Source organism: Passer montanus, unplaced genomic scaffold (assembly GCF_014805655.1).
Source record: "Passer montanus isolate IOZ18808 unplaced genomic scaffold, ASM1480565v1 scaffold35, whole genome shotgun sequence".
NCBI lineage: Eukaryota > Metazoa > Chordata > Aves > Passeriformes > Passeridae > Passer > Passer montanus.
In genome coordinates, this window is record NW_024368263.1 from 6,859,407 (window position 1) to 6,881,077 (window position 21,671).

General features: G+C 49.9%; 2 protein-coding genes across 5 annotated transcripts in view; one reads left to right on the forward strand and one right to left on the reverse strand.

The window, feature by feature from the left end:
* The window catches only part of RGS9 (regulator of G protein signaling 9), a 29,619-nt gene extending 21,032 nt beyond the window's left edge, over nucleotides 1-8,587 (reverse strand). For all 4 annotated transcript variants that reach the window (XR_005628248.1, XM_039716249.1, XM_039716250.1 and 1 more), the window contains exons 1-2: nucleotides 8,459-8,587; nucleotides 2,318-2,414 (exon numbers count right to left, since the gene is read on the reverse strand). Coding sequence is in view for 3 of the 4 variants with exons in the window: in XM_039716249.1 (XP_039572183.1) it covers nucleotides 2,318-2,414; nucleotides 8,459-8,521 (160 nt within the window). In the remaining variant the exon portion in view is untranslated. The remainder of the gene's footprint in view (nucleotides 1-2,317; nucleotides 2,415-8,458) is intronic.
* Nucleotides 8,588-15,711: 7,124 nt separating this feature from the next.
* The window catches only part of GNA13 (G protein subunit alpha 13), a 29,387-nt gene continuing 23,427 nt past the window's right edge, over nucleotides 15,712-21,671 (forward strand). The window contains exons 1-2 of the mRNA XM_039715964.1: nucleotides 15,712-16,017; nucleotides 18,140-18,366. Coding sequence (XP_039571898.1) covers nucleotides 15,735-16,017; nucleotides 18,140-18,366 — 510 coding nt within the window. The 5' untranslated portion in view covers nucleotides 15,712-15,734. The remainder of the gene's footprint in view (nucleotides 16,018-18,139; nucleotides 18,367-21,671) is intronic.

A 21,671-nucleotide genomic window follows, 5' to 3' on the forward strand; every position in this document is an offset into this window, starting at 1 on the left:
CAGCCCCCTTTTCTGCAAATGTGCTTTCAAATGCAAGGAGGCAGAGGTGAAATGCACTGCTGGCCATGCTGGCACCCCAGGGCACCCAGCCTGAGGCAGGCAGTGACCTTGGCATGGCACAGGGGTGTCACCAGCTCACATGGCCTCAGCAGCATCCAAACCCCACCAGAGGCTTAGAAAGGGCTTAAGGATGCAACAGCTTTCTCACCAGGGAAGGGGAGGTTTTGCTCCACCTTGCCTGGAAAGATTCACTGCAAAAGGCTCCAGAGTCACAGAACACAGTCCTGCCTCAGTTTTGTAGCAGACCAGTGCCTGATCCTCTCAGAGTCCTTTACTGGGCAGAAGGGATGTCCAAATCTCAAATTCAAGCTGCAGTGGTTACAGCATTTATCAAATTCACACACATTTTCTCTCTCCCAGTTCCTTTGTTGGACTGGGAGCAGTTGTACCCACCATAGGCAGCAGAAACCTGCAGCAGTTTTAGTTTTACGTTCTGGGGGGCAAATTCCATGAACCTCCTTCCATTTACACAGGGCAAAAAGGCACTTGTTCCCTGACCAGTTACTGGCCTTTTCCTCCAAACCTCCCCCAGGACTGCAGACTGAGGTGCTGACCTTTCTTGACATTGCAGTGATGACTTAACTTTCTAATAGGGGCTCAGAGCTCTTATCCTACTGCCTGCTTCCTGAAATAGATGAAATTAAAGGATTATCTCATCACTCATTTCTAGACAGCTCCCTCTGTAAGCACTTTCCCTCAAAGGTGCACATTTAACATCGAGGTTTATTTGTGAGCCATTTTGCTGACTTTCACTGAATTTAACTAGTTGGCTTCCTGCACAGGCATAGCCAGGCTCTCTCCAATGGACCTGTGTGCCCTGCTCCAATATCTTCACCACACCCTCATCAAAATGAATCAATCTCTTTTGCAACACCCAAAAGCCAATCAGTACCATGCAGCACCAAAAATATCATTTTAGAGAGGGATGACCAGCACACAGGGGGAGTGGAAGTCACTTGCCTCTCAGAGGTGGACTAGAATTTATGACTTGTGCAAGAGGGAACTTGGAACAATTCTTATTAAGGAAGCAGAGTAAAGCAGACAGCACACAATGAGGGTCAGTGCCAAGACATCAAACACCCAAGAACTTTTAGGAAGTGGGATTTTACGTTGGGCAGACATCAAGAGAAGTTCTCCTTCCCCTGCACTCGATCTGTGTGAGACGTCATCCTCAGCACAGGGAATCTCCTCTTTGCTGCCATCACCATTCCCTGACAGCCCTGGGAAGCTCCTTTGTGCAGACAAAGCCTCCACCCAGCTCAGCTGCCTAACAGGCAGGATGTGGTGTGCACTGCAGGCAGGGAGGTGCTGCTGACAGCAGGCTTCAGAGTGTCCAGACCTCCTGAGCCTTCCACTGACTGCCTCTTCCCCTGGACTTCAGGACCTCTGCAGCCTCTTTTTTTTGTTAACTGGGGCAAACAACACACTGAGCCTACCAGGCTCTGCAAACACAGTGGGGGGATTCTCTTGCCTTGCCTGGAGCAAACTCACTTTGTTTCAGTGGGAGTTTTTGTTCTGAATTTCCAAGTGCTGAAGAAAGAAGCAGGAGGAGGAAACTTGGGTATGGAGTATGTGTGAATATTTATAGCAGAGGATTCCTCACAAGAGCTTTTGTGGAGGCTTGGAGAGCAGGGAACAGAGGTACTGATAGTGCCTGCTGAAAGGAGCAGCAGGCACAAGGAGGCTGTGATAAGAGCTGCCTGTAACACTGCACATGACACAGCACACTCCTGTCTGCTGCTCCTCCAGCCTCTTGAGGGAGGCAAAGCTGTCATTTACAGGCACAGAAGTGGGTTGAATATTTTGTTCTTTTCCTGCCTACTCAAGAAAAATTATTACTAGCAGTAAACATTAAAAGGAAGACTAATTGTTAATTGCTCATTTCTGAAGTACCATCTTTCAGTCTGCCTCCAGGCTGCTTGTTTTAATTGGATTTTAATATTTATCTTTATTTGTGATGCAGCCTCACAGGGAGCATGAGAGGTCTGCAGCATGTCCTCACCTCTGTGCTAAGGCAAGGTCACTGGAGTTAACCCCCAGGAGAGAGCTGAGAGTGCCTGGGGATCCACCTTTGTCTGACCCAAAGAGCAGGAATGAGAGACATCAAGGGAGCAGGTACATTTCAAATGATGAACAGCTGATATTTACTGGAACAGAGCTCCAGCACACAGCCAGCACTGGCAGCCCTGCCCAGGGCCCACAGGCAGATTTTCTGTGCTGAACTGGGCCCAGTCCCTGCCCCCAGGGAAGCTCTTACCTGTCACAGCGTGGGGGATGCTGGTGACCATCACTGTCTGTGTCTGTGTCTTGATTCCTGTGTCTGGGCTCTGCATCTCCATCATGAGAGCTTCGATCTGCAAAGCAGGGGAGGGGAAGGGATGGGATGGATGGCAGGAGTGGGCAGGAGGGGAGCCAGCACTCCAGAGGCTGGGCACTGCTGTGCCACAGCAAAGCTTGCAGTGGCCACAGCCCCCTCTGAGCCCTCCACCTGCAGCCCATGGCAGCTCACACTGCCATGGACACACACACAGCCAGGCTAGCACAGGAGGGACAGGATGGAACTCGCCATGAGAGATAAGGGAAAAAAATAAATTCAATCTCTGCTGCCCACGCCCCACTACACCCAGAAAGGTTCTTCTCTGGCTCACTGGACACTTAGAAAAATGGGGAGGGAATAAAACCTGTGTTTCTGTTAGGGGTGCACAGGAGGTGTGTGAGGGGCTCTCTGACCATTCCTCCCCCACCCAGGACCCAGCCCCTCCAGGGATGGGCAGGCACATCTTCCTCTCTGCATGCACATCACCTCCCACCCAGGACTCCTCAGGGATCCTGGTGACTCATTTTTAACACAGGATGAGTCTCACACTCCGGGCCAGACAACTTTTATTCCTCATTCCCAATTATCTGTGTTTCTTTTTTTATACGATAAAGATTTCAAAGGTATTTTCCTCCTCTTTGTCTTCCTACCAGCACCATTCCCAAAGCACAAAGCTTTGCTGTCACTTGGGATCTGTGCTGGGACACACTCCTCATCTCGTTTTTGATTATCTGAGTGCCATGAGAGCTTTGGGGAAGATGTTCTTCTTTTTGTCTTCTGCTTCCAGGGCTATTAAATCAAAACTGGTCCAACAGGACCAATTTGGTCTCTCCACACATTTGTTTTGGGTGAGGCTGTAGCTTTTTAACTGAGAGCAGAGGATTTAACAGTGTGAGTTGATGACACACACCCAGAATGGAGGGCATTGTCTTCACAGGCACCACAGTGACTTTGGTCCCAAGTCTTGCCAAGTTCTGTGAGGATTTAAGCTGTAGTGACAGGATACACTCTGGGCTTGTCAGTAAAAATGGATTTTCAACTGCTTTTAAAGGCACTGACAAATTAATGCTAAAATGGAGAAGCCTGGTAAAATTTAACATAAATATTTGTATAAATACTTATAAAATATTTTAAAACAGCAAAACCAGAGCAGAAGAGATGGAATATGAAGACATTTTTAGGTCTTTTAACAGAACTCACAATTTCAACCTCAGAAAGTTCAACTGTGTGGGATGAGGTGAGGCAGGCAGGGCACTCTTTAGGAAACCGGGATTCTAAGCAAAGCAAAGTCACCCTCTGTGACTGCACGGTTCCCTCACAGAGAACAGAGATGCTGGGGCAAACACAGCCCTGCTCATCCCCCTGTGCCCGTGCAGTGACCACCTGGCAGATCCCACCAGGATCTGTGTTCCAGCACAGCACAGGCAGCTCCAGCTGCTCTCCAGAGTCACATCTTCAACCAGATGAGAGCAGGAATTGGCTCAGAAACCCCCACAGCCCCCAGCACAGCACATTCCCTTCCTTTAACCAGCAACTCTTCAGCTCTCATGGTGCTCACGCTCCCTCTGTCACTGGAGAAATGACAAATATATTAAAAAGCAAGGAGCTGCAAAGCATCCACCTTGCTGATCAAACCTCAGCCTGTCTCAGTCTCTCCTCCCAAGGGAACAGTGGATTGCAGGATCAGGAGCTGCTGTCAGCACCAGGCTGCCAGAGGAGGCCAGGAGGGCTGCTTCACACACAGCAGGAAAACTGCCTTGCTTTGCTAAGGGCTCTAGTGCATTTTGTCACACTTTCAGCCAGGAAAGAGCTGTCTGGTTTGAATTTCGCAGAGCCAGAAGCCACTTCCTGGCTGGCTGATGGGTGGAGATGCACACAGAGGCAAATATCAGGACTGCTGAAGGAGCCAGGCTCCAGGGAGAGCTCATCTCACACACACAGACACCACAAGGCAGGAGCCCCATGGAGATTTCCCTCCAGATCAGCTGGAATCTCTGCCTGGAGGTGAACAGGAAAACTGTCTGTCCCCTCTCTGCACCAGCTCACAGGGCTCAGCTCACTGAGTGCAAAGCACAACTCAAACTCCCATACAGTGAGAAAAACCATCACTGGATTTCAGGAGCCTGTGGGAAGCCCCAGAGAGAGGCAAATGGGCACCAGTGAGGTGTCCATGGTTCTGGAGGAGGAGGATGGATGCCTTCCTGCACCATGGGGCAGTGATGGATTGCTTGGCTGAGTTACCCTGGGTGCAGGTCCCATCCCTGTTTGTCTGAGCTCCACCAGCCCCCCAGGATCAGGGCATCCACAATGCAGGAAAAACAAACTCCAGGTGCTGAGACTCAGAAATGCAACAGCAAAACACTGCCAAGGTGAGGAGTGTGGGAATCCATAAAATCAAAGTTTTTAAAAAGCGACAAAAGACAAGCCTCAAAGACAGCAAAGCTGTGATTAGAGCTAAGCTCTAGCCATAAGATAAATCAGAAAAAAAAAAATGTGTAAGAAGTAGAAAAGTAAGAATAAATAGAACAACAGTGTGTGTATTAAGACTTGGCTAGAATAACTCCCTATGATCAGAAAAGTCTATCTAGTGAAATATTAGGAAGTTCTAAGCTTAATAATGGAGCTCTGTGCATTGTGTTTTAAAGCTTACAAACAAGTATTATATTCAAAATAAGCAAGCATTGTTTCAACCAAAAGGACGTGTGCTTATAGCAATTAGATGGAACTACTGTCAATATGCTCTTGCTTTGTGTAACTGGTCAAAAAACTTTTCAAGTAAGTTGTAACATTGAGTTCTTAGTCTGCTGCCTGGGATATGAGCTGCTGGCATCTTTCCATTGTCATAACCATGTAATGAGACTGATGCTGGAAAATAAAACATCTCAAGACACATTCCTCAGCAGTCCTGTCCCATTTGTGATTTGTACATAGCCCCCAACCAGCGATGAGGAGCTCAGCCCTTCTCAGCATCAACCCAGACAGGGGCATCTTTGCTTCAGACACAAGAAAGATCAATTTTCCCAGTGGGAATTTCCAATTCCCAGCTGAGTGCACAGTCCTGGTGCTGTAATGAAACATCTGCTGCTCTCTCCATCCTATCTGCCTGGTTCTAGCCCCCCTCACTGCCTGCTGCTGTTGGCAAGGATCAGCCCTACCTGCTCTGATTTCCAAGGTAACAACACAGTCCTTATCCCCACTCTGGCCTCTGAAGGCTCATTCAATTGTTTTCTAGGTCTACAACCACCAGCCTTGCTTTGCACGTTGATGGATGAGCAGAAAAAAGAAGAAATGAAAAAAATCCATTGTTAACCATACCAGCCTTGCTTTGCATGTTGATGTATGAGCAGAAAAAAAGAAGAAATGAAAAAAATCCATTGTTAACCAGCTAAAACTTCCTGCATTTTCTTAATTAAAGCTGAGGGGAAGTGGCTTGTTCCCACTGAGTGATGCCTCAGCTAAAGGAAGCAAATCTGTGAGTGGGGAGGGCAGGGCTGTAGCTGGCTCTTCCGAAGATTTTTTGGATTTTTTCCAAAGAAAGATGTGGCACTGGCATGTCCCAGCCTGGAACAAGGAAAGGGAGGGTGGGATGAGGCTGAGCTTGGCCTAAGGCTCAGTTTCAGCCATACCCAGGGCCTCAGAGAGCAGGAGTCTGCTGGATTCCAGCAAAAACACAATTCCGCTGCTCACACACTTCTGGAAATGCCCGGGAAGATGAGGCCCAGCAGCTGCTGGGAAGTCTCAGCCTGGAGAAGCAAAGCCAGGCTGGAAAAGCCCCCAGCCATGCTGCAGACCCTGGAACAGCCCCTCCCTGGCTGCTGCACAGCCTGGGAGAAGCCAGCAGGGACCAGAGTGAGGAGGAGGCAGGGATGGAGGCATCCATCAGCCCTACCCACAAGGTGTGAGTCACTGTGCAGCTCGTGCAGCACAGCAGGGAAAAATACCCAGCCCAGGAGCTCCTGAGAGCACAGCCCAGCTCTGGCAGCTGATGCCCAGCAGAGCCACATCTGGCTGCTGGAGCAGGCACAGGCACCAAGAGCTTGGGTTCACTCCAGCTCTCACAGCATCCAGCCAAAATCCATCTCAGAGGCTTGCCTGCTATCCCCACAGACTTTGGGGTCATTCTTCCTCCAGCCAAGATGGTTTAGAAGGGGAGGAAAAAACAGAATAAAACAATCTTAAGTGCTGGCATGAAGAGCAGGTGTTACAGGGCTCTGGAGGCCTCTGGTCCCCTCATAGCTCAGCCACAAGGACCAAGCTGCACATCCAGCCCAAGTTGTTCAGAGCAGCCTCATAGCAAGAGCAGGGCACTGCCCACCACCCCTACAGCAACCCCCGGTGCTCTCCCGTGTCCCATGGCAGGATTGCTGCTGTGGCCACCATCCTGCTGCTGCAGAGGCAGCACAGGGCGTGCTGGCAGCTGTGAATGCACACGGGGCTGGCAGCATGGCAGGAATCCCTCCCTGCAGCTGCAGCAGCCCAGGCACAGCGAGTGTCAGCTGGTGGCAGAGCGTGAGCACAGGCTTAGGCAATTACCAAAGCTTCTTTCGAGGATTTCAGCTCCTCATGGCTCTAAGCCTGTAAGGTGCTCGCTGAGCATCCTCAGCTCCTGCCATGGGCACCAGTAAAGGTGCCTGGTGCGCCCAGGCAGCTCTGAGGATGGGGCTGTCTGCACACAGACCACACTGCCATGCAACAGCCAAGCCTCCATGGCTTCTCCGAGGAAAAAACAGAGCAGGAATCAAAGTGGAGATGAGAGCCAAGGGCTTTCACTGACCACCAGGAGCTCCCCTTCCTGCTGCTAACAGGTTCTGGGCTCGCAAAGCACTGGAAGTGCTGGGCCCCCCGGCTGCTCTCAGTGTGAGCACTCTGTAACAGCACTGCCCGTGTTTTGACTGATCTTCCCACCTGAGGAACTCGAGCGCTCTGCAGAGCCTGCTGCACTCCCACGGAGCAGCTGAAGCACAGCTGCAGGCAGTTGTTTTCTCAAAGCACAGCTCCTCCTCTGCACCCCCGCACACAACTCCACCGAGTATTACTCAGTGCACAATTTGGCCTGGAGTATTTCCCTTGGCAGGGCTCCCCAGCCAAATCTACCCTGCAAGACATAGCACCAAAGAAAATACCCTCTTTACTTCCTCTGGTGTAGTAGGTACTGCCAGGTTTATACCTTAGCACTGAATATCCCCAAATTCCACTCCCTTTACTCCTGGAACCCTCCTTAGGTTTAGGGCGCTGAGGAAAGCTAACTACAATTCAAACAGCAACTTGCTGGCTGTACTTGTCACTGGAAATTCAGTTAATTCCATCCAACAGGATAAGCCACACTCGGGAGAGGTGGGTGGGAGAAAAGCTAGCTTAACACTCTGCTTTTTAAAATCAGCAGTACCAGCTACACTACAACTGGCTATGCCTTGAATGAATGCTACAGGAAAAGCCCACCAAATGCTGCACAAAATTACACATTACACCCAAAAGCGTGGGCACACATCATCCCACTCCTTCTACAGCTTCTGGCCACAATACACTCATGTCTGAAGAACTGGAAGGAGGCAGAGAGCAGGCTGTAATACATAACACACGCTCAGAATGTGGAGATCAGCTGAAAGCACTGGGAACACACACTGGACCGACTGGAGCAGAGCTACGCTGAGTGGCTTGGCGCTGCAGATAATGGGTTTTAACCTGGGAACGGACGCAGCTTCGAGGGACTTTGAAAAAAAAATAATGGAAGAGGGAGAAAACGTGTCAGGGCAACCATTCACCTGAGAGAAGCTACAAACGATAAATAACATGACAGTTGTGTTTTCTCCATCACTTCAGCACACGCTGCCCCCCGAGCCAGCTGGGATCCAGGGCGCTCCGCAACAGGTCACGGCTCCACACTCCGGGGAGGGGCTGTTCCCCTCGGACCCCACACGCCCACAGGTGTCCCGGGGAGCGGTGCCCGAGCAAGGTGCTGTGAACGCGCATCACCCCACGCACCGCCAGCACTGCCCCGGGCACCGCACCGCATCGCCCCGCCCGGACCGGCCCCGGCGCGCCCATAATGTGCGGGTGTCCCCGGAGCTGCTGAGCCCTCACCTTTTTCAGGAAGGCCATCCGCGGGCGGTAGCGCTGGCCCTGGTCGAGCCGTGTGACGGTCATGGTGGCGGAGCGGAGCGGAGCAGCGCGGCCCCGGCCCCGCGCACCTGGCTGCGGACACCGCCACACGCCGGGGGCGGCGCCACCGCTGCGCGCCGCAGCCAATCAGCGCCAGCCGCCCCGCGCTCATTTGCATGAAGGCGGGGGGAGGCCGCTTGGGGGCGCTCGTGGGAGCGCGCGGAGGGGCTGGGGTGGAATGGAATGGAATGGAATGGAATGGAATGGAATGGAATGGAATGGAATGGAATGGAATGGAATGGAATGGAATGGAATGGAATGGAATGGAATGGAATGGAATGGAATGGAATGGAATGGAATGGAATGGAATGGAATGGAATGGAATGGAATGGAATGGAATGGAATGGAATGGAATGGAATGGAATGGAATGGAACAGCCAGGTTCTCAGGTCTGGTTTGGAGCGGCACAGAAGGCGATGGAGGCTGATTGCCCCTGAGGGGTGATGCGGTGCTCTTGCAGCACTTCAGGGGGTGACCTGTGCTCACAGCATCCTGCTCGGCCACGGCTCCCCAGGGCGTGGGGGTCCAAGGAGTGACAGCCCCATCCCCCAGAGTTTCAGGTCACGACCTTTGCAGAGCCCTACAGACCCCAGCTGCTTCAGGGGTCAGGCCTGGGGGCAGCGTGTGCTGAAGTGATGGAGAAAATAAAGGCATAAGGTCATTCTGGGATTTGTGAAGTCTCGTTAAACAAGCTGAGGCCAAGGTGCTGTGCTGTGTCGTGTGTGTGTGAGGGCACGTGCCCCTCGAATGCCACCAGCCTCAGCTCAGCTGTGGATGCAGGAGCCAGATGGGCAGTGTCGTGTGTGTGTGAGGGCTGAGCAGTGCTTTGGGCACGTGCCCCTCGAATGCCACCAGCCTCAGCTCAGCTGTGGATGCAGGAGCCAGATGGGCGGTTTGGGGAGTTGGTGGCTTCTTCACACAGGGAAATTGTGATGAAGAGTGACCAGAGGAAGACCATGTGGTTAGAGCTCTTCCTCACACAGAACTGCCTCATGCCATGGAGTGGGAACAGTACCCGACTGGCAGCACTGGAAACCAGGAGCTCCAGGAGGATTTTGTCTGCTTCCTCCAGGAAGTGGCAGAGTTTGCTCTGCTGCCCCCAGCTCAGCTGCCAGCACAGCTGGGCAGGAGGAGAGCCTGAGTCCTCACTCACACAGAACCTGGCTGTGCCAGGGCTAGGATGATGCATCCCCAGGGATTCTTGCCAGCCAAAAGGCACTGCCCTTTGTGTGAGTACCTTCCTGCACACCCTAGAGAACACCTACAGGGGAGTGTGTGCTCACAGCTGTGTGTGCTCACAGCTGTGTGTGCCCAGAGTGCCGCCTGTACGCATCCTGAGCAGGCACTCACACCTCTCTCTCCGTGAGCTGATCCCACCCAACACTGTTGGCATTCTCCCTGTGTGCCCAGGACACACAGGTACAGATTGTACAGGCACATTTGTACCCCAGCATGTGTGTACAGATTGTGTGTACAGCCATGTGTGTATGTACAGGTACAGATTGTACAGGCACATTTGTACCCCAGCATGTGTGTATGTCCAGATTGTACAGGCACATTTGTCCCCCAGCATGTGTGTATGTCCAGATTGTACAGGCACATTTGTACCCCAGCATGTGTGCCTCACACACTTCACATCCATGTTGCCATGTCACGCGGGGAGCACTCACACTCCCCACACGTGTGCAGCTGTTTCTCAGGGCAGTGCCTTCCCCACCACGGTGTTTGTGGCTGCTCTGGATTTAGGATCTGTGGTTCTCACGCTTGAGGGGAGCAGGCTGGCTCTGAGCTCTGAGCAGAGCTTTTTCCATGAACAGTAATGCCCTGAAGGCACAGGCTGCTTTCCCAATTGCTTTGCTGCCCTGTGGAAATGTTTTATCTTTAGCCCTGCTCTTTCACAGCACCCAGACAAGCCAGTGCTTTGGAAGGCCTTTCCCGTGTCTGCTTAGCCCTTCCCATGTGGAATTCCCCTGTAAGTCACAGCAGCTGATCAGACACTCTGCTCCATGCAGATGATGAACAACCTCTGTCATTCCACACTGTACCCACATTGTCCTACCTCATGCTTCAAGGCATCAGCTGATGGCCAAAAGGAGCAGGAAGGGAGCTCCTCATGTTTGCAGTGTCTCATAATTCAGGGTCTGAAGTGCTGTTTTGTTCTGCCAAACCAGCTCAGATCCTGGTGTCCCTCTGAATGGCCAAGGGTGACAAACTCAGTGGCACAGAGGGTCCTGCAGGCAAAAGGGAGTTCAGAGGGGAGTTAGGAGGCAAGAGAAAGGATAGCAAAGGCAAGCAGGCATTTTGATGATGCTAGTGAACCAGAGTGCTTCCATCTCTTAGAGAGACACATACTGGCAGGAGTACATGCACGGAATTCTTTGGGAGACAATATCAGAGTAAGGAGCACATAAAAAGATGTAGCTAATTTTCTTGGTTTGATAGGCAAAATAGGAAAACTTCTTGCAGTCTACAATGATTCCTCTGAACCATTTGCAACTTAAAAGAACTCAGAAATACTCCAGGTGTGGTGCTACCACTGGCCTAAGTAAAGGATCAACTACCAACAACTTCTCATGTCCCACATACTTAAAGGAATAAAAATGGTCATTTCATCCCAAAATGCTGACTTTAACAGTTCCACTGAGGAATATAAGTGTCTTATTCACGAGAAACATTTGAAATCTGGGTCTTCAAGTGAGTTCAAAAATAAAATAGTCTTGCAGCAGATCCAGGAAAAATAGCTCTGAGAAGCTCACGCTGAGGTGTGAGCTCTTCAGCCTCACTGAGCTCTAAAGATTCCATTAATTTTAAATCCTTCCGATCCCCCAAACACCCCCTCACAGGTCAGGTGTGGATTTTTTCTATTTGTAGTCTTCTCTGACAGGTTTTGATGAAGCTTGTGGATACTCCTCTGTTAAAAAGCTACTTAGCGTTAAGTTCCACAAGATGTCCAAGGTAAATTCAGCTTCATTAACATCTGTGAGTGACCCACAGCACCGAACACAAGGTCAGAGACAGCTGAGATTTCACCTGTGCCCAGGTGAACACCCCAGCAGTTAATGCTCTTGGCAGACCTGCCACATGAAGCACGAGGCATTTAAAGCAGATTATAGAGGCTTGTCTAGGGCAGACACTCCTGGGCCTCTAATCACGAAACCCACACTTGTGGAAAGCAAAGAATTCTCCAGTCCTTGACACAGCCTGCCTGGCTGATGTGAGAATTTGTTGGTCAAGAAAACAAGGGACTTGAACAGCAGGAAGAGTGGTGGAGAGCACCAGCAGCAGCCACGCAGGCTCCCTCCAGATTTCTGACTCCCCACGCTCACCCCGGCCTTTCTGCCCCCCAGATAATGCAGAAAGACATTCTCTCAACTGGGGAGTCTCCTTAACCTCCTGTTTTGTGGGGTGAATGCAGTGGTATTTATGTAGCTGCAAGTTTCCATGGGTGTTCTACCCCACGCAGAGGGTGAATGATGCTGTAGTGGAAATACACTGATCACATCCCATCACAGGGCAATGCTGGGTGTCCAAGGGCTCTGCAGAGCCCACAGATCCCTGCCAGCCTCTCACACAGTGTGTCCAGGCTGGGGAAAGGTCTGCTGAAAGCTGGATTTGATCACTCTGGTCTCCTTTGCAGCCCCACAAGCTGTGATTGCTCTCAACAAACCCGCTCTCAATTCTCCAGAGTTTCTCCTGTGGAAAGCACTGCCAAGGGAATCCCCCTTGTCTTTAAAAGGTCACATTTCCTACGTGGTTGCCCCTTCTTCACACATCAGAAAGTTGAATCATCCAACACAAAAGGCATGTGGTGAGTAAGCTACCTTTCTATGTAAGGAAGCTGGGGACGCCCTGAGGGGAAGGAAGGGGGAACGTAAGTGAAGCAGGTGGCAAGTGGGGGCTCGGTTTTAGCACGCAGTTCCTTCCAGGAAGATTTCAAAGCACTTTGCCCAAAAAAGAAAATAAATTGTGTGAACTGTGGCATAGAGAGAGGCGTGACCTAAGCTCAGCTCTGCCAGCAAGGCAATGGTTAAAGGAATATCTCCAGAGTCCATTGTCCTGCCTGGTGGGGCACAAGCACCGAAAATGAGAAATTTCCTTAGCAGCCTCTTGGGAAGAGCAAACGGGCAGCGTTTGTTTCCCGTCATTCCTGGGCTTTCCAGGAAAGCTAAGGAAAGCAGTGGCAAAGAGGAAGGAAAAAAGCCAAGCAGAGAAGGACCTTCTGCACCCTGCCTCAGAGGTGCAGCCTGGCTGCTGGGGTGGGAGGATGCAGCTGGCCGGGTGGATGGTGCTGGTGCTCGGCAGGGCAGGAACAGCCCCTCCCGCAGGGCAGCACGGCCAGGCTGCTGGGCACGGAGCCTGGGAGAGCTCCGAGGGAACGGGAGAGCAACGGGGAGGTCAAGGACCCCCCAGCACCTAACAGATCTGATTGTGGAGGCTCAGGAGTCCTCTGCAGCTAGCGAGGTGAGATGAGAGTTGAGTCACATATCTTAAAACTTCATTTTAAAACTGAGACCAGAGCTCTGGAATGACTGGCTTCCACATCTGTACCAAGAGCACCAGGATGTGCTCCTTGCAATAATTTTGTACCACATCCTGTTCTCCTATGAGAAATGCCTTTTTTTTTTTTTTTTTTTTTCTTTCTGGTAAGGTCCTGTGAAATAATTCCCATGCAGTTTATCTCTGTGTGGGACCAACCAAAGGTGAGAACACTGATGCCCATTTCAGATTTTGAAGGTCCTTCCAGTTGGGGCCAAGTTCCATTTCCTTGTTCTAAACTCACGTCACAGTTTTCACATTTATCTCTTCCTTTTTCTAAGTTATGATTAATGCTGGGGGAAAAAGCAACAAAAAGAAAAAAACTGAGAGGAAAACTCACTAGATATCAAAGACTAGGAGATGTAAGGAGAGACAAATGTTTAATGCAATCTTTGCACTATGATGGTGTAACTGATGGTAGTTAATTTATTAAACAAATGACTAAAAGAACAGCTGTGCTTAGGGCTGGGTTGAATAAAGTGTGGGATTTTCACTACTTGGGATTTTCAGTCCTTGCAGATCTCTCAGTCTAAGAGTTTTTCTACCCCTCACATGAAGGTTGACAATTTTAAAAAGCCTTTGCTCCTTTTAACTGAGTATCAGATAAAGAGTCCCGCTCTCTTTTGCCCATTGTGCCCCGGGGAGGTGGGACCCAGGTGTTTGCTGAGCTCGGTGCTGCAGCCCTGCAGTAGCGGGAAGCTCTCTTCAGCCGGGCAGAGAGGAAGGACGTGCCGATTTTTCCAAGTGTTTTAACAAAACGACTCTCTTTCTGCAGCGAGAACAAAACCTGCTTAGCTGGCAAGCACCATCCTGCCCCCTGAGCGAGGGCTGACCTCCCCGGGCCGCCTGCCCGGCAGCTTCCCCGCAGCCAGGGGTCGGCTGAGGTGGGGCTCCTTTCCATGGAACCCAGACTGGTTAGAGTGGGACCTCCCAAAATCATCCAGTCCGACCCCCTGCCTCAGCAGGGTCATCCAGGAACACGTCCAGGTGTGTTTGGGACGTCTCCAGAGAGGAAAACTCCACAATCTCCCTGGACAGCTGTTCCAAGGCTCTGCCCCCTCCAGGGAAAGTTCTTCCTCATGTTGAGGTGGAACTTCTTGAGCTTTAGTTTATGGCCATTGCTCCTCATCCTGTCACCGGGTACCACTGAAGAGCCTGGGACCACCCTCTTGGCATTGGAGATACTGGAGATATTTATATGCATTAATGAGATCTCCTCTCAGTCTTCTCTCCTAAACATACCCATGGCAAGCCAAGGACAGGGACAGGGACAGGAGTGGCTGTGTCAGTTCCTGTGTCCAGTTCTGGGCCCTGCAGTTCACAAAGAAGATTGAAGGGCTGGAGCATGTCTGGAGAAGGGAATGGAGCTGGAGCACCAGGAGCTGCTGAAGGAACTCTGGAGGCTCAGCCTGGAGAAAAGGAGGTTCAGGGGGGACATTCGCACTCTGTAACTCCTGACAGGAGGTGCAGCCAGGTAGGAGTCAGGCTCTGCTCCAGGGAACAGGGTCAGAACACGAGGAAACGACCTCAAGCTGCTCCAGGGGAGGTCGGGGTTGGATGTTATGGAAAATTTCTTCATAGAAAGGGTAATTAGACATTGGAATGGACTGCCCAGGAATGTGGTGGAGACACCCTGGAAGTACTTAAGGAAAGACTGAATATGGCAATTGGTGCAGTTGACAAAGGTGATTAGTCACAGATTGGGCTGGATGATCTCAGAGATCTTTTCCAACCTAACTGATTCTGTGTTTCTATGATTTAGTTTCTTCTGCCTGCCTACAGGGAGCGGACCAGTGGAGATGACCTCAAGATGAGACATGGGGGATTCAGATTAGATTAGGAAACAAAAAATAAAATTACTGTTAGGGTGGTCTGGCATCGGAAGGGGCTGCCCAGGAAGGTGGTGGAGTCACCATCCCTGAAGGTGTTCGAGAAACATCCAGACCTGGAGCTGGGTGATGTGGCTTTGTGGATGCTGGGTGGATGGTTGGACTTGGTCTTAAAGGTCTCTTCCAAACCTTTACGACTCCATGAAGTCACTCACCACCTTAATTTTATTTTCCATTACAAAGCACGTTAAAATTATAATCATGTGCATCTATAAACCTTTAACTCCATTACACAGCAGCACCCTGTGCCTGAACGTTCTTTCACTGTTTCCTGGTGAGCAGCCGGCACCTGCCAGGAGCTACAGCCTGGATCTCCTCCAGGAACGGTGCTGAAAAATCGCAATTTCAAGCTCAAGCTCAAAGCGATTCGGGGGATTTCTTCAGGAAAAGGCAGAGTATTACAAGCAAATTGTCAGTCTGGTTAAAAAGCGCTGTGGCTGCCTGAGCTCAAGGAGCGCTCGGACAGGGCTGTGAGGCACCGGGTGGGACGGCCGGGGTGCGCTGTGCAGGGCCGGGTTGTCCCGGGCCGGGCAGGGCCGGGTTGTGCTGTGCAGGGCAGGGTTGTGCCGTGCAGGGTTGTGCCGGGCCGGGCTGTCCCGTGCAGGGCCGGGCTGTGCCGTGCAGGGCCGGGCTGTGCCGTGCAGGGCTGTGCCGTGCAGGGCTGTGCCGTGCCGGGTTGTGCCGTGCAGGGCCGGGCTGAGGCTGGCGGCTCCGGCCTCGCCCTCAGCGACTCCCCGCTCCCGCCATTTCCCTCGCTGGCAGCGCTCGCTAAGATGGCGGATTTCCTGCCGTCCCGCTCCGCGCTGTCCGGCTGCTTCCCCGGCTGCCTCCTCACCAGCGGCGAGGCCGAGCAGCAGCGCAAGTCCAAGGAGATCGACAAGTGCCTCAACCGCGAGAAGACCTACGTGAAGCGCCTCGTCAAGATCCTGTTGCTGGGCGCGGGCGAGAGCGGCAAGTCCACCTTCCTCAAGCAGATGCGGATCATCCACGGGCAGGACTGGGACCGCGCGGCCCGCGAGGAGTTCCGCGCCACCATCTACAGCAACGTGATCAAGGGTGGGTGAGGGCGGCGGGGCCGCCCCGCAGCGCCGGGCCCGGCCGGGCCGGGGCGGGGAGAGGCTCGGCGCCTCAGCGCTCCCCCGGGGCCGGCGCGCAGCCCCGCCGGGCCCGCGGGGTTGTCACCGCGCCGCCCGGCCCCGGGAGCAGCGGTTTGAGCCCGGGAGGTGCCGGGCTCTGCCTTTTGGTGCTGCGCTGGAGCGAGGCCAGAGAAGGACGGCAGCGCTGGGGAAGGGGCTGGAGCATAGGGGGCGGCTGACGGGGGCTCAGCCTGAAGAACAGGACGCTCAGGGGTGATCTTATCGCTCTCTACAAACGCTGAAAGGATGTGGTAGCCAGGTGGGGGTCGGGCCCTGCTCCCAGGGAACCAGAGATAGGATGAGGGGACAGTGTTAAGCTGCACCAGAGAAGCTTTATGCTGGACTTTAGGAAGAATTTCTTCACTTCAGACACGGGAATGGGCTGCCTGGGGAGGTGGTGGGGTCACTGTCGCTGGAGGGGTTTAAGACTGGACGTGGCACTTCTGGCAAGTCTGGTTGACAAGGCGATGTTCGGTCATAGGTTGGACTGAATGATCTCAGAGGTCTTTTCCAATCTAATTGATGCCGTGATTCTGTGATTTCCTGGTAATGAGAGTGCAGTAATGAGCGGTAATGGATGGGGGGGAGATGCACCTGGAAGTGCGTGAGGAGGAGCCCAGCCCTGTGCTTTCAGCATTTCGCTGCAGTGGAAGAATCGCTGCCGTTGTGTTGGAAACTCGGCTGACACATCAATTAACTGCAGCCCGCAGGCAGAGCCTCTCTCATAGATGCTTTGCCAAAACCTCCACACATGGTTTAGGGGAGTAGTGGACGCTTGATTTCACTGCTGTCATCCTGACTTCATTGGTCATCCTCAGTCATTTTCTCTCTTATCTAAATTGCTCCTTGGATTTTCAGTTTGGACTGTGTAATAGTTGGACAAAATCTTAATGAGGTTTCTCAAAACAGCAAAGTGTTGCCAGACTCAGCCTCTGAAAATCCAGCAATTCTCAGAGTTGTTTTACAAACCTGCTGATGAATCAAGCCTGGAAAAACTATTGATAGCAGTAGAAGGCAGGAGAAATCACACACTTGTATCTCAACCAGGTTAAAGTTTATTGTTAAAGCTCCTTGGTGCTCTAAAGGAACTGCACATCTGTCTGGGAGGCTGTTTTCCTGCAGTCAGAGATAGATTTGACAGATACCTGCCTTTGACAGAGAGGAAGAACATGGAAAGGGAGTGAACCTTGACAAAACACCTTGGCACTGAATGAGTTTGTTACTGTACAGTCATTTGTTGCCACATTTCCTTATGTCTCTTCCCATGCCTTTACAGTTGCTTATTCTTTCTGGAATTTTCTTTTTATTTTTTCATCAGTAAATTTAGTACTAGAAACCATTTCCCTGCATTTACCTTATCAATATGAGCACAGTGGGTTTATATCCTTCAGAAGGACTTGAAAAAGAAGTTTAAAATACTTTTTCTTCTAGAGAATATTTACCAAAACAGCCACAGAAGTTCAGGAAAGCCTTTAGGTGATACAGAAGTTCAGGAAAGCCTTTAGGTGATACAGTTCCTCTGCACTTAAGCTATAGAAACATACTTTTAGAAAGTGCTGTCATTTTAGTACGTCTTGGTCTCTCTGAAAATATTAAAGGCAATGATAGAAATACTGTCACTGATAGAGATTCTTTGTATCATTTGGTATAACTAGATACCAAGTTGATAAGAACACATAACCTAGAGAGCCTTAAAGAAGGAAATGAGGTGGTTTAACGTATTTTGAATTAAACTTTTAAGTGTACTTTTTACTCAAGCCAAGTGAAAGAATTTGGTAGCACAGGTTGGATAAAGTTAGTAATTAAAAATAACACTTTTTCAGGACTTGAGTTTGCAGTGTGGGGATAATGATGTTCTGGGGTTTGATATTACCTGTATATGTAGTGGTTTGGGTCAGTTTTTTGGACGCTTCCCAATTCCCTACGGGTGGATGTTCCTATTGAGCTTTGTGCAGGGTAGGTGCATTGTCCCTCTGTGCAGATCTGGTGAAACAGGAGATGCTGAGAAACTCAGCTCACAGTGCCCTTCCTTGTCATTGCAGGTGTGCGCGTCCTCGTGGACGCCAGGGAGAAGCTCCATATCCCGTGGGGGGACCCTGCCAACCAGAGCAACGGCGACAAGGTGATGGCGTTCGACACCCGCGCCGTCACCGTGGCGCAGGGCATGGTGGAGACCGGGGTTTTTTTGGACTACCTGCCAGCCATCCGAGCCCTGTGGGCAGACAGTGGCATCCAGCACGCCTACGACAGGCGCAGGGAGTTCCAGCTGGTAAGATTTGCCCTTCGGTGTCTGTAACTGCCCGCCTGTGATTTTGTTCCTGCCCGGCTCCTCTGTGAAACGCCGACCCGGCCGCTTCCGTGCGCGTTTCTGAGTGGTTGGCTCTTACTCTGTGGTGTTGCACACAGCTGCATTTAGCTACTTCCCCCCCTCTTTTTTTAATAATAATAAAAGATTCTGACGTAATCGTCCTCATTTCATATGTGGGAAAGCTGAGGTATTGAGGGCTTTTAAGTTTGTAACAAAGCTGGTACCTGCAGTGTTTTTACCATATGATTATTACCACCCTTTTATTAACTGGTGCATCAAGGTAAAAAACCAAGCCAAGCAAAAAAAATGGTTTGTCAAGAAAACACAGGCTTAATAGTAATGTGATTTTTTAAAGAAAAGATATGCATGGGTTAATGAGAAGAATTTAAAAACCACTCCCTTCTCTATTCCAGTTTGAGCAATCTAGCAAACATTCCCTCTGTATACTTCCTGTTTAATTTTGAATGTCTGTGTTAATACTCATGTAATGAGACTTTTGTTACATTAAAGTTCTCAGCTAAAGATGGAATACACAGTTTTATAGTGGGGTAGAGGCAGAGTACACAATTCAGTAGTGGGGTTGAAAAGGAAAAAGAAACCTCTTGATTCTTGAGCAGCAGCTCAAGCTGTCTGTGACAGCTGAACTCCCTTTGCTCCATTCCCATGCAAATGCTGCAAAAGGAAATGAAAAATTTGAGTTAAATTTGATTGTTGGTTCCTAGATTTGTGTATGCCAGTGGCATAGGGTTTTGTGGAGGTGGGGGTTGAGAACCTTAAAATAGATTAAATCTGTTCTTGTAGGTCTCTCAAACATAAGTGGCTTTGTGTTTTTATGTCTTAAAAATAACCTTTGTGTTAGTGTGAATCCAAACAATAGCTCATGATGTCTCCTGTTGAGCTCTTATGAATGGTTGTGTAATCATAGCCTGACTTAAAGAGGTTGTGTAAATATTCTATAAATATGTATTGCCCTGATCATGGAATGTCTTCTGCAGATTGCAGAGTGGGCAGGTGCTGCAGTGGCCTATCACCTGCCCAGCCCTGGGCTGAGCTCTGTAAATAAGTTCCTAAGGAGACCTGTTGCTCCTTGAGTTTCACCTTCAAGTGATCATAAAATAATTGCTCTTCTGTAGTCAGGATTCTGGTGCAGATGTGACTTCTGCTGGTGTGATTGCTGTGCTGGAGGGATCTGCTTTAAAATCTGTTCAATAAGACAGTTTTGTCTTCGATTAAACATGTTTAGTGACTTGAGGCTGTGTAGCAAAAGGAAGGGAGCAATTACTGTTCTGTCATCTTGAGGCTCTGGGAAGTGGGTTCTTTCCATAACTGAAACATGTGCAGAGTTTCACTTTGAGTGGGTTGTGAAGAGGGTAGTGAAGAATTTGTTCTTCTGAACCTTACAGAAAGAAAGCTGTTGCTTTGTTCTGTAAATCCCTAAATCTGTGTAATTATGTGCAGAAATATATATTTATCATGTTGTGCTTTAGTTAAAACTTAGAATATTTTTAGGTGGTCTTAATAGTTAGTACTGCCCTAATAATTTTTGAAAGCAAGGTAACTGCTTTATTTATTCTTATATTACTTTATTTCCTAAATCCTTTCAAAATCTCAGCTGGACATATTTATGCCAAGTTATAAACACGAAAGAAAAAAAAAAAGGCAGCTGAATGATGTCATTGTGTTGAGTGCAGGCACTGTGATCTGTGCTGGCCAAGCATGAAGTCTCAGTTTTACCCCAGTAAGCTTCAGCTTAACTTCTGCCTGAGCTCCATGTGGGCAGCAGACCAGAGGGAAGCTCCTGGAGCAGTGTGGATTCGTGCTGTACCTGCTCCAGCTTTGCAGGAGAGTGTTCAGAGAGTTCAGGTCTGCTGTGACAGGGGAGGACACAAATGGTTAAGGAGGGAGGGACAGGCGTGTCCCAGTCAGGAGGTAGAGCAGGGGGAAGTTGGGAGAGACACAGACAGTTCAGGCGTGTCAAGTACTGACTCTTGAAGTGAAGGCTCCAGACTAATAAAATTTGTTACGCTGTAGAATGGGGAAAAAGAGGAAAATACTGTTCTGCTTCCAGTTTAGCTGCTCGTGGTAAAAAAATATGATGAGAGATAGCAGCAATGGTTAGATGAGTAGGAGTAGAGAGGGAGAAGTGGCACAAAAATAGTGTAAAGCTCTGGGACTGATGTGGTAGAGGAGCTTTATTGGGCTGTGTCTGCTCTAACTTCTTTTCAGACTCTTGAGTGAGTTTAACTTTTCACTGGACTGAGAAACAGGGCTCATACTAGGAGAGCACAGGCAGAAACAGTGGGGAAGTGTTTGCCATGGGAATAGGACATTTTGGGACAGAGGTAGAGGTGAGCAAATGGAAAATGGAGCAGTGATGGGCGAGGAGTGAAAAATGTCAAAATTTACATGTAAATTCTGGAGGAAAGGCAGCAAGAATTTGTAGTGTGGAAGCCATTTGTAGCTTTAGTGTAGATGCCATTTGTAGCTTGGGCAGGTAGGAAGTACAGAGAAAGAGGGTTTAAAATTGAGGTTTCTGCAAGAATATGGTTAAAACTTCAACACATATGTACATTTGTGAGGGCTTGTTAAGCTGCTCTTGCTTTTTTTTGTTTTTCTCCAGGATCTTTTACTGATGATGTTGGGAGCTTAAGGAAACAATGTGATCTTTTTATAGCAGCAAAAAAAAAAAAAAAAGAAAAAAGAACTTGGTTGTATTTTAATGGAATTAGGAATCAGCATTTCCATGTCTAGTTCACTGGAGTGTCCTTCCTCATTTTGTTAACTCAAGTGGCCATGGGATAGCCAATATGATTTATTTTCCTTGGTATAAAAATAGGGGCCTTCTGGCCACTAGCAGCAGCATTTATGAAAATTCATTAGGTCATGCTTGTGTAGTGCTTTAGAACTGGAAAGAGCTAATTACAGCTTAGTGCAGTATGTGCCACTTCAGTGCTTCCCAGGTGGTTCATGTTCTAATCCCTCACATTTTATTACAAACCAGACTCACTCAGGTGCTTGTTCTGCTAGCACAGGTAGCTGCAGGCTGGCCTGGCTCTGGAGCTGAGGCAGTTCTGTAACTTACACTGGGGATTCTGGTCATCCTCAGGCTTCCTCTCCTCCATCCATGCATCCACCCACCAGGCTCGTTTCTGCTCTGGCCTCTCACACGGGTGAGTTAGAGGTTTAGTCTGAATCAGCCCAGCACCTGATGCCTCATTAACATTTCACGTTTCCGTCAATGCTCGGTTTCCGGTAAAAAAAATCTG